This window comes from Castanea sativa, chromosome 6 (genome assembly GCF_040712315.1).
Source record: "Castanea sativa cultivar Marrone di Chiusa Pesio chromosome 6, ASM4071231v1".
In the NCBI taxonomy this organism is placed as follows: domain Eukaryota; kingdom Viridiplantae; phylum Streptophyta; class Magnoliopsida; order Fagales; family Fagaceae; genus Castanea; species Castanea sativa.
In genome coordinates this window covers 17,961,206-17,973,727 of record NC_134018.1, presented here as the reverse complement: position 1 = coordinate 17,973,727, position 12,522 = coordinate 17,961,206, and the positions used below count along the sequence as shown (strand labels likewise).

Genomic DNA, 12,522 nt, shown 5'->3' with positions numbered 1-12,522 from the left:
CTCTCCCTCTCGCGCCTCTGTCCACCTTCTCACTCGCAGCTGTCACGGCTCTCCACCCTCTGACTCGCCCCCTGATCTGTCACTCGGCCTGCCATAGTCTCCACTCTCAAGCACTCTCTCCACTCTCACTCAGTAATCAGGTATGTTTTTTAGCATATTAGATTGCATCGCCATAAAAATTAGCACCAATTTATTTACTAGGATCTGTAAGCATGGATATGAAGTAATTTATTAAAGGCTATGTGAATCTTACATGGGTGGCTCATGATATGCTTTTTTGCTGTTTGTTGCAAGTGGAGATGAGGATGTTGAGATTTGTATGTGTGTTAATTTTGTGGGTGCTGGAAATGGCATAGAGCTCTTGGCTTATTTCTTAGTTAGGGTCTCATTGTAGGACTAGTTGCAGTAAAATTTGTAGCTCATGGGTTCTGCTGAATCTGACCTATGATTATATAAAACTTGTCTCTACAAAAGTACTTGTATTATACATTCATTTATGTAGAATTACTAACTGAGCTTTATAGTGATAAATATTCTTGACAACTTAATGGTTAATTTTAAACTAGCTTTTGCCCATCTATATAAATATTCACATGGTCCTTGCTTTTGTCTGTGTATGCATTCATGTTTTGATAATATGCGGAACACATATCATTTGTTGTTGTAAAGTTGTATTAGTATTACTTAATCGTTATAATACTTGTGAATTTACGATAGTGGTGAACCAATTTATGATACTTCTGTGGTCCTATTAGTGGTTTTTGGATTGTAAAGTCCTTTTTATTTTAAATGTAGTGTTCGGGGTAAGATTGAAAGAATTTAGGGGTTTCAGGAATAGCAGGGAGTTTGAGTGCGAAAGTGTTGAAATTAGGTTGAATTCAACCAGTAGAGTTCTGAATTTCGTGTATATGTGGCACTCAACTTGCCATGTGCGCTGCTGGGTCTGCTATGTTGGAATTTAGCTGTTGAAGAGCTGGATTTTCGTAGCCATACTGCCGAAGCCAATGAGTTTTAAGTTTTAAAATTGGAAATAGAGTCTGCAAATTCATATCTTTATGAACTGAATCTCAACTACAGTAAGTCTAGAAATGAATTCCTTTTATGACTGAGACCTAACCATAATGAGTCAAGAAACATCCAACCAAGTCATGAGCCAATATCTTGACTTAACACACCTAGCTTGTACATACAATTCCACGACCTTTGATTTGGTCCTCAAAACCATCTGGTAGCTAAAAAGTATCCCCATCCACCAAAATATTTTGATTTCTTAGAGCCCAAAAGAATAGCAACCCGGATAGTTCTAACCTATGAGCCAACTTGTCCCGGTCCTCTTGACTTGGTTTCACTTTACTTCCGGGTGCTACATAAACCACGTACCTATCTTGTTTGTCTAACCACTCAACAATTGTATCCCGAGTGTCATCTTTGTTGTCCGCCCAAACTTGTATTTTGGGGGGCAATAAGCCAACCGTAACCACCAGGTTTTTGGTGGAGCTCTTTTAGGAGGTTCAGCCACTGAGATTTGAGCTCCATGCAACTGCAGAAAATAAGCATTCAGTCCCTGAGATCAATGGCCCCAAAATAGTCTCAATGGAGATATCTCTGAACATTTCAAAAAATTTCTTGCCCTTGTAGAGTCAAAACATCGCCTTGGTTGGAAAGGTTACCCACTTTGAAAGGACAATCAAGTCCTCTCACTTAGTTACTGGTTTGTAATTGGTCATTATCTCTGGAGTAGATGAACCAAAGAAAGAAATGGAACATGCATTGAGATGCCTATTTTAGCAGCAATTGGCGGTAACTAGTGAGGAAATAAATTATAGATAATACTTATAAAAAAAAAAAAAGTAGATAATCCAATCAGGAGTAGAAATTTCAAGGAACCAAGCCATATGTAGCCAATGTGAGTGACTGCCCGTGTAGTCTTATGAACTATATGTAGCCATGTCCCATAGAAAAATCATCAACCTCCTTATTGAGCTTATCCCTTTCAGCACATAGCTCCTGAACTTTCTCAATGGTCAAGCTTCCAATTGCCATGGCCAGTAGATACTCATAATCACTGATCTGTACCCCATTACTACTGCTGTAAGCAGGAGATTTCACTTCTGTTTCTTCTGTATCATCAGTGGCACCAGCAACTTCTGGCTCAACAGCTTCAGTTTTCTTTGGAAAAGGAGTGAACCCTTTTGTTTGCAGCCCAACAAACAGATCAGCTCTCTTCCTATTACTTACAATGAAGGTTTCTCCAATATAAGAATTATCAAGGTTTCTCCAATTATATTTGAGTTTGATTTTGAAATTATATCTTGCACATATTCAAATTCAAATATATAAAATGTCTAATAAGTTTTGGCAAACAATGAAAAAATAATGAAAGCATCTAATGGGAAGCTGTATGCTTGATATCCAATATCCATATATCATATTTGATGCCAAAGGCAAGAATCACCATGGACAAGTTAAGGCAGAGGAAAGCATCATTCAATTAAATGGAAGGTGAGGGCTTGGGTTGACTTAGTGGGAATTTTTGCAGTAATGCAAAAAAAAAAAAAAATTCTATGCAGTCAGTGGGGGATGTCTTCTTAAGAGGAATAAATGTCACTGTAGAAGAGCTTAGGGTGTGATTTCTGTCATGTTTTGTTGAATAATTAGATGGTAATGGTAGTTATGGTTAGTTTTATCTGTATCATTTGTCGTTGTGTAAGATCTGTTTGTACCCCTAGCAGCTTTGAACAGCTGCTTGTTTTTGCTACTTTGCAATGTTTTTGTAAGTCGAACAAAGGTCACTTGTTCATCAGAAATTATCTAAGCATTCTAATTTTAAATTATAGGCGCAAGAGATGCATATATGGGGCTTCTTAGATTAGATTTAGACTGATTGTAGTAAATAGGTTGTTGAAACAAGTTTACTAAACATAATCCTTTTTCATTTCTTCCTTTTTTGGATAAAAGGTACACCAGAAATAGTGAGATTCAATCTTTGTCTTTTGATGTTTCCTGATTGATTTCTGAACCTGCTAAAGAAGATAACTATTTTGGAGGGGTAAAATTTAGGGATAGTTCTCCATGTACTAAACCTTTGGTTCCTCAAGTAAATTCAATTATGTGTTTGTATTGGCCAATAAACCACATGGTTGAATTCAATTGTCCTTGGGAGAGCATGATAGTATGACACTACGCACACTGCATTGGCCAGTACATTTGTGTTGTGGAATATGATTTAGGAACCCAAAGTACAAGACTATGATCTTAAGCATTAACTATGATCTTAACCCAAGGCAACCCGCAATCTAACAATTTTTATAGTTACACAAATATGGTACGTTGATTTTTTCAATAAATTATAGGAACAACTTCCGTTAATTAAGAATGATTGATTCATTGTACAAATTGAAATCAAGGCCAAGTGCAGCACCAATTAATATGCATTTGTTTTTCTTTTTTTTTTCAATTTATTTTACATGCTATTTGCTTATAATTCTTGTGCGGTATGGCCGCCGCAAATGCCGGACAGATTGACTACACACGGCTGGCCCCATTGACCGGTCGGTGTTGACGTTGCGAGCCAACCATCGGTCGAAGCGATTTGGAATGGGCGGGTAAAGCACAACACTAAATATTTAACGAATGTACACGCATTTTATTCATACAATGTACACGCACTTGCCGTCATATATTAATCCATGGTTTTGTTAAATGCGGGATCCGGGGTCCCTTAAATGCCGTGTCCGCAGAAGAGTTCTCCGACCGAGAGCCAATGGTGGACGACCGAGTCGTTGACATCATTAAGGCACTTGGTTTGGAGGGACTTCTCGGGACCCGGGTAGAGAGATTGATCACGGCCGATAACGGCCTTAGTGGAGCGATGGCGGCGGGAGACTCACACCTTCCACATGCCACATGGTGAGGTCACCATCACATTGCAAGATGTGGAGGTTCTTCTCGGGCTTCCCGTTGACGGCGAGGTCATTACGGGGAGCACGCAGTAAAGAATGGGAGAATGTGTGCGACGAATTCGTTGGCTTCTGACCTGTAAATTATCAAAGAAAGCAACTTCATGGCCAGAGGATTCTCATCCAACGGCTTTTGAAAGCTGTTGCCAATCCATTGCTGCCTAATGCCACAGAGGATCAGCTGCATAAGTACGCACGATGCTACATCCTAGCGCTACTAGGGGACACAATCTTCATGGACAAATCCGGCGATAGGGTGCATCTAATGTGGGTGCAGCAGTTAGAAGACCTTCGCAACCCACGAAGGTACAGCTGGGGAAGTGCTTGCCTTGCATGGTTGTACCGAGAGTTATGCAGGGCAAGTGATAAGAAAGCTAATCAGATTGGTGGGTGTTTGCTGTTGGTCCAGTATTGGGCATGGGCCAGGTTCCCATATTTGTGCCCGACAGTCACTAATGGCCCGCCAGTGGATGCTTATGGTCCTCCAGTTCGTGGTCCACTGTCCCTGAAGTAAGTCTCTACCTCATACACGTCATGTAACTTCAATTTATTTATTTTAAAAGCTTCTAGGAATTATTTAAGTCTATATTAAACAATTTGAAATAGAGGTTATACACTATAATTTTGTGTCAAATTTCCTAAATTATATCCGTTAATATGCTCCCTTGTTCTGGGTTGTAGGTGGTTGTGGGTCCCAAACAAGAAAAACAGGCCCGCCCACATCTTTCTGGACAGGTACCGCGAGCAAATAGCTTCAATGTTGCCAGACCAGGTATGAAAATGCCTTATTTAATATGTTTAGGAACAAGATATAGGTTTGGTGAACTTTGACATATAAACATTGTTGCCTAATGTGTTGCTTGTTTTTTGGCTGTCGTAGGTGGTGTGGCAGCCGTATGAAGCTGAATTCGAGGACCTTCCGCCGTGGTGCGTTGCAGGGAGGGCCGTGTGGACGGCAACGGTGCCACTTGTATGTTTCCACCTAGTAGAGAAACATACACCGGATCGTGTCGTTCGTCAATTCGGGATGATTCAAGAAATTCCCCGTAATGTTGACACCGATACAGCGCTTCATGCCATTGATTTGAGGGGGAAGGTTGGTGTTGATTGGATGCGGAAACATGCTGCGCATATTATAGAGTGGGGTAGTCGCCTTCAACAGCGTTGTGAGGCAGTGCTTGGTGATATGCCTCCACAACACGAGTACTTCGGTTGGTACAAAAGGGTAACTCGGAGGTTCATCAATGTCCTCGGTGCTAGATTGATTATAATGGTATAGTTTTCTATCTGTTGAATTTTTAATTAGCATTTTGTCTACTCTATAACTTGCAATTATTACTAGCAGAACCAATTCAAAACCAATGTTTATTTTATTATCGATTGAATTACTAATATACCTGGTATTGCATTACTAATATACCTGGCTTTTTCATGTCAGATTGAAGGATATGCCCGTTTGTTGAGGCGTCACCCAGTGGGCACCGAGGACCACAAGGACATTACTGATGTGCTAAATGCAGTGCAAGAGATTGGCCGTGTACAAGCTCCTATCCCTGAGGCCCCGAATGAGGAGGTAGCTACTCCTGCGGCAGCGCCTACTCAAAGCCCAAGCACAAGCAGAGCTCTCGTCGGACGTGGGTCTCGTTCGTCTGTTGCTACCCCGAGAGTTGTCCCTACCCCAGATCCCCCCCCAGCCACCCCAAATCCATCCCCTAGCCCCACCATCCCCTCACCCATCCCACATCCATCCCCTAGCCCCACCATCCCCTCACCCATCCCACATCCATCCCCTAGCCCCACCATCCCCTCACCCATCCCACATCCATCCTCTAGCCCCACCACCATCCCTTCACCCACTCCACATCCATGTCCTGGGTCTGACATCCGTCCACCCACCCCACGGTCATTTCCTGAGCTGTCACCCATTCCTTCCTTCGACTTGGGTCTTGATGTAACCCCTCTTGACATGCACCCGCAGCCACCCTCCCACAGTACATCCACTGGCCCTTCTTCGGGCATTGACCCATCCCATGTTCACGTTGAGCAGCCTGTTGGGTTACCTGCAGAGGCAGGAGGTCGGCCGAAACGCATAGCAAAGGCACCTCCTTGTGGGACAGGAGGGCACAAACATGGACACAATGCTGGGCCTGAGGCATCTGACGAAGGACATGCAAGACCTCCTCCTCATTATACGCGACGGCGTAAGGTTCAAAAAAGGTAATTATACACTGAACTGAGACACAGATTTCTATGTTATATAGGCACATACTTCATATATTTGTCTTATGTTTCTTAGTAGTTGTGTTTCTGTGTTGTGTGTGTATGGCAGGGAATGACGTGTGGAGGATGTGCAGCTAGTGTGAAAAGAATTCTAGAAAGTACAATTGACTTGTAAGCAACTTTGACACATGTATCACTTTTCCACAATTACTGTGGTTTTGTTTGACAAGCTCTTTTCCCTTAAGGCAAGACTCAAATGGATAGTTCTTTAACAATGGTTGTGCTGTTAAGGGAACCCTTATAGTTTTTTTCTTCTTTTTTTATTTTCATTTTTCATTGATTAGTGTATTTATAGTTCCAATTGTTATTCTGTTTCAGTTACTCCATGGAAACTTGGCGGCATGTTCGGTTGTGCATTTATCTCGTTAGTTGGAATTTCTTTCTGTTCTTTTTTGGCACCGGCTCCTGCATGCATAGTTCTTCGATCTCAAGTGAGGTGAGTTGACCTTACTTTTTGTTAGCTGAATTTTTAAGAGTTTATATTCAAAACCATTTGCTTTTTTTTCCCTTGGTGCGTGTGTTGTGTGACAAACTCGATAAATGCACTTGATAATTTTCTGGTGGTACCAAATGGTTTGATATATTTTGCTAGTTAAAAAGGCATTTTCCTTCTTTGGGAATGGATGTTGCAACTTGCAACTCTTTTTATATTGAACAAATAAAAACTTGCGTTGTGTGGTACATCAATTTTGAAGCTTTGGTGGGTATGGGAAGCTGTTAAGTTCCTATCGATTGAGCTGAGGCTGCAAATTAAAGAGAGGAACATTAAATAAACAGAAAAATCTTGACATAGTTCACTGTCACACTAGATAGCCTTGCCTCTAGGACTGAAAGCAAATTAGATGTTTTAATGATAGATATTACTCAAATTTTTTTTTTTTTTACTTTTTTTCCTGAACACCATTGATGGGAACTGGGAAGTCCCTTATTAAACTTTTGGTAGAATGCAATTTCCACCACATATCTTTCTTCAAAGTCAAAGCCTAAAAGGCTAGGAATAGCAACTTATAGTTTCTCAGCCCAAAAAATGAAAGGAAAAAGAAAAAGGGACCTAACAGATGTTTTCTCATAGAAAATTATATCTAGAAAGAAAGCATGAAAATTGCTGAAGTTGTCAAGGTAACTCAGGATTCTGTTCCTGCAAACTTAGGGTGTGAAACATTGTAGTAATTGTGATTGAATAAGAGGAGGAACCTTGATTGATCAATGTAATCACTCAAACATCCATGTTGATGAGTAGAAGATCGAGAGCTTTTGTGAATGAATAAAGAGGAGGAATTCCATATGCTCTTTATTCAGAGTTTCATTAGCTATATTTTCTACTTTTTTCTTTTGATGTTGGAACAGATTTATCCATGTTTAGCTTCAGAGAAAGAGATATTATTAGTAAAAAATTTGTTTCTGCCATTAGTTATATGTCTAATCAATAAGGTGTCAATGAGTTATGGGGACTACTTAGCTATTGATTTAAGCTTGTAACAGTTCCATGCCTGCTTGTCCCACACACCCATCCCTTGCTCTTCCTACGCCCATTTTGTAAATTGTCTTATCATATGATAGAATCAGAATTTTGATCTTCACTTGGCTTGTTATTGCAGACACATTATGTTCTGTTGCTTTGCTCCTTTAAAGAGCAACTTCAACAACATGTTCGAGTCCATGCAATGGAGGCAGTAATGGCTTGCTGGGAGATTGAGCAATCCCTACAAAGTTTAACAGGTGATGTTCTGTAATAAGATCCTATTTGATTATATTTGATTTGATTTTTTTTTTTTCATTTCTAGTGGATGTTGCATGCTAGCATAAAAAGGTTAAGAGGGTTGGAAAACTCTTTCAGCTGCTTGACTTTGATTGCTTACTTGCTCAAATTGCTGTTTGTTGTTCTTCGCAGTTGAAACTAGCACAGGTAGTTAAAACGTGATGAATTTAATTCTTCAATGTTTGTCCTTGGCATGGTTTGTGGTCAACTAACCCCCGCAACACAATAAATTAATTCAACTTGTTGATCATGCCAATGAATTCCTAGAAAAATGAGTGGTGAAATAATTTTACTTGAAAAAACCAACTAGTCCTTAATGTGATACACCTATGGTTCTTTAGATGTATTTTCACATCTTAAATATTTGATCCAGGGATTAAATATGATAGGGTGGTGCCTCATCAAGTTTGATAGTGCCATGTCTAATCAAAGTGGTCATTTGGAGCCAGGGCAGGGGGAAGTTGGATGCTTTACTATGAGCAGCAGTGTCAAATACCTATACTTGATAAAATTCTTTAATATTGAGCTGCTCATTTAAATATATAATTCTTCACATGAAACAACTTTAGATCCGTAATTTTGTAGATTATTTCCATAGCTTCTTTGTAATTTTGTGTCATGACCACTTAAAATCTCCATCTCTGGCTATGATTCAGTGAATTTACCTGTTACTAAATCCACTTATCCTTTCGAAATGATCATCTGTTACATAGCGATTTTATGAGCTGTGATCTCTGCTTTCTTTGGGAAAAGGATGTTATATTTTTCAAGAAAGTTAGTTCCAAAAAATACCTTAAAAGGCTGTGTTTTTGCTACAATTAGAAATAACCTTTTTTACCATAACTGTAAATAACTGCATGTGATTATCATGAATACCAAAGCTAAAATTACTTTTACATGCTGCGTGAACAGGAGTTTCCCCAGGTGAAGGTACAGGTGCAACAATGTCTGATGACGAAGATGACCAGGTAGATAGTGATGCCAACTTGTTTGATGGTAGTTTGGATGGCCCAGATACCATGGGATTTGGTCCTCTTATCCCAACAGAGAGTGAGAGGTCCTTAATGGAGCGTGTGAGGCAAGAGTTGAAGCATGAACTGAAACAGGTAATTGATGGAATATTTTGTTGCAAAGTCTTATTACTTGTTCATCATTATCAATTGGTATTGTTTTTTTATAGGGTTACAAGGAGAAAATTGTAGACATAAGGGAGGAAATTTTACGAAAGAGAAGAGCAGGAAAGCTTCCTGGGGACACAACCTCTGTGTTAAAATCTTGGTGGCAATCACATTCGAAGTGGCCATATCCTACTGTAAGTTTTTTGACAGTTAGAATTGGTTGTGCAATCGTTCTGAACCTACTAATTTGACATCATAAATCCCTTGCAATACATCTTGAAATTCCTTTTTTCTTTTGCAGCCTCTAGGTAAAAGTGGTTATTCAAGAGTCAAATTTGGTCCACCTGATTTGTTTGTGTGCTGTAGCATAGAGGGGACGTCGCATAATCAGAGCTGTTTATTTACTTCAACCAGTATTAGTTCTGAACTGGAAAGTGATGAGATTGTGTGGAAAATACCTTCAGGGATAAAGACTCATGCTAGAATTGTATCCGTTGTCACTTTTATTTCAGCCTTATTGTCAACTTTGTTAATTGTTTTGACATGTATATTTTATTCAGATGCCAAACCTCGCAAAAATCTGAAGCATTCTTAATATATTTTCTGGCTTGATAATTTAGTATGTATCAGACCTAGTTCTGATTTTAGCCTCCAGTTTTTTTTTTTTTTTTTTTTTTTTTTTTTTTTTTTTTTTTGCTATTAATTATGAGAATCCATGATGGAAGGTGGTGTGAGACTATAAAGTGTATATTGTTGAGGATTTAGATCCTTTAGAGTTCTTAGAATACTTTACAAAGTAAATCCCCACCTTTCATTTAAAATCAATGGTTAAAATGTTACTCATTAATCCACTAATTCAAACCTAAATTAGTCTTTCAAAACACAAAAACCCTCCTATTTATGACTATCCTAACGTTAAAGTTAAACCACTAACGCCATTCAACTTGGAGAAATCATCAAGAGGAAAACCCATTTTTCTTTTACAACTCTCTTGCATTCTTTAAACTATGTCTCTTTAACCCACAAATGATAGATCAATCTAGGTTAATCCCTTCAAAATAGACATTGAATGACCATTCAGAGCCCAATGGAAGCAAGGTATGTTTATTTACCTTCTCTCCATGGTCTTTGATTCTCTCTATATTTACGGGCAAATTGGCAGTGGAAAAATTCCCAGTGGAAATCGAGTCTCTGAGACTCGATTTCTAACGCAGTGGTATTTTCGTAAATAAGTCGTATACAAATCGAGTTTTTGTAACTCGATTTGTGCTACCAGCATTACTACCATTATGCCATTTGATTGGAAGTCGACTATTACAAAGTCGATTTCTATAAGTGGAACTCGAGTTCCCTACCAGCGAGTACGCCAGGCAGAGAGTTCAAAAATATTTACGGGCCAGTGCCACTGGAAAAATTCCCAGTAAAAATCGACTCTCTGAGAGTCGATTTCCATTTAAGTGGTTTTTTTTGTAAATAAGTCGTACAGAAGTCGAGTGTTTTAAACTCGATTTGTACTACATGTATTTACCATTATGCCATCTGATTTGAAATCGAGTTTTAGACACTCGATTTCTACTGGGTTGTTTTTTTTTTTCCCTTTGTTACACAGTCTTCCCCTGCAGCAGAATACCAGAATTTTTTTTTTCTTCCCCGCAAATTGTAAACCGTATCCAAATTTCGTATGCAAACATTTCCTAAAGAGTACATTGAATGCAAAAAACTGGATTAAAATATTTATTGGGCATGGGCAGTATAGTTGCCTTCTTAGCTACAGACCATACAAATTTAACCAGATTACATCCGGCATACAATGTGATTACTAGCTATCATTGCTTCAAACAAGGCCCCTGTGGTTGAACTTGCCGAAGTAAGTGCTACTAATGTCAAAGTACTACGGTTGCTGGCATTATAGGCAAAAAAGCTGCACAACGCAACTAATGTAACGATTACAATGGATAGCTATTGCTTTAATTACAACAACATTCAGTAATAAACAAAATAACAACTACGTCGATACAACATAGTCTACATAGTTGCGTAACACTTGTCCATACTGATACAACATGGTCGCGTAGCACTTGTCCATACCGAAGATAACTACAACTCCCACGTACAATGCCATTCCAAAATCGAGCCTCCGCTCGCCTGAAAAACATTAAAATGCAGTTGTTAGTTCCTAAATGCGAAGAACAAAAACCAAATAAGATTCTGAGCATATTACATCAAAACAACAAAGACACTTGCCTAGTTTGTAGCACTACCGCCTGTCGAAGCCCCACGGGAACCGCTTGTCGAACCCCCAAGGGAATTGGGACATCTTCTGCGGTTATGCCCCTCTTCATGACACACTCCGCATCGCTGCCTCGGTTGAATCTCCCTCAACTCCGAATCTGGGTTCCGGCTTCCCCGTTTTCGCCGTACCCCATCCATTTCATTTCTTATTCTTGACTTCACAGGGCGACCTTTGGCCCGCAACAGACTTGGGTCAGGCACCCACCGTGGTCCGCGAACGTCCCTCCACAATGACTCTGACATTGGCACCACAAATTGATGTGAATATGTGTGAATGGCGTTCTCCAAACTGTAACATGGGTCAATATAGCTGGTCGCATTGAGATGCAATTGTTGCAAAACTTTAATTGCATGTGAACAAGGGATCTTAATGTTTTGCCACTTTCCACAACCACATGTTCTAGCAAATACGCGCACTTCATGACTGTGGTTTCCCCCTTCACCTCTATGGTCGTTGTACGGGGTAACCACTTGATATACACCCGATCTCATGATTAAATTCCCGCACGGTGTGTCCCGAAGTTTTCTCGCAAATTTGTGTTATAGATCCCCATTGCATAATCACTCCACACCTTACCTTGAGAGCGATCAGAAGTAATTTGTTTATGTCGATCATGGAAATATGCAACAAGTTTGCACCAAGTGAACTCAACCATTGCAGCAATGGGCAAACCGCGGGCACCTTTAAGTACCCCATTAAAGCACTCAGAGATATTGGTTGTCATCGCCCCGTAACGTCTTCCACCATCATGTGACTGGGTCCATTTCTCCACATCCTCACTCATTAGATATGTGTATGGCATATAGCGTTCAAGATGGGAATCATCAGGGTTTACCCTCCTCAGTGCATTAATCTCGACATCCTTAATAGTTTGCATTATGGACTTAAATTTAGCGTCATGAGTCGCATATCCAGCTTTCAAGGCCAATGCCTTTAGAGTCGGGTCATCAAAGTGTGTGTTGAAGTTGCTAGCAACATGTCGAAGGCAATATCGGTGATGTACCTGTAACTTTCCATCATCACCTAAAGGCCACTCTGCAATGCCGCATTTGATACCTTTATGTCGGTCAGAAATAATGCAAATGCCCTCGTTAGGTATCACATGCCCTATCG

General features: G+C 39.8%; 1 protein-coding gene across 1 annotated transcript; it reads left to right on the top strand.

Annotated features, from left to right (window-relative positions):
- The first annotated feature begins 7,810 nt into the window (after nt 1-7,810).
- LOC142639563 (homeobox protein knotted-1-like 3) lies at nt 7,811-9,711 on the top strand. The gene is made up of 4 exons (XM_075813723.1): nt 7,811-7,958; nt 8,911-9,104; nt 9,179-9,325; nt 9,418-9,711. Exons 1-4 carry the CDS (start codon nt 7,904-7,906, stop codon nt 9,709-9,711), a joined length of 690 nt encoding a protein of 229 aa, XP_075669838.1. The 5' UTR covers nt 7,811-7,903.
- Nucleotides 9,712-12,522: the final 2,811 nt, after the last annotated feature.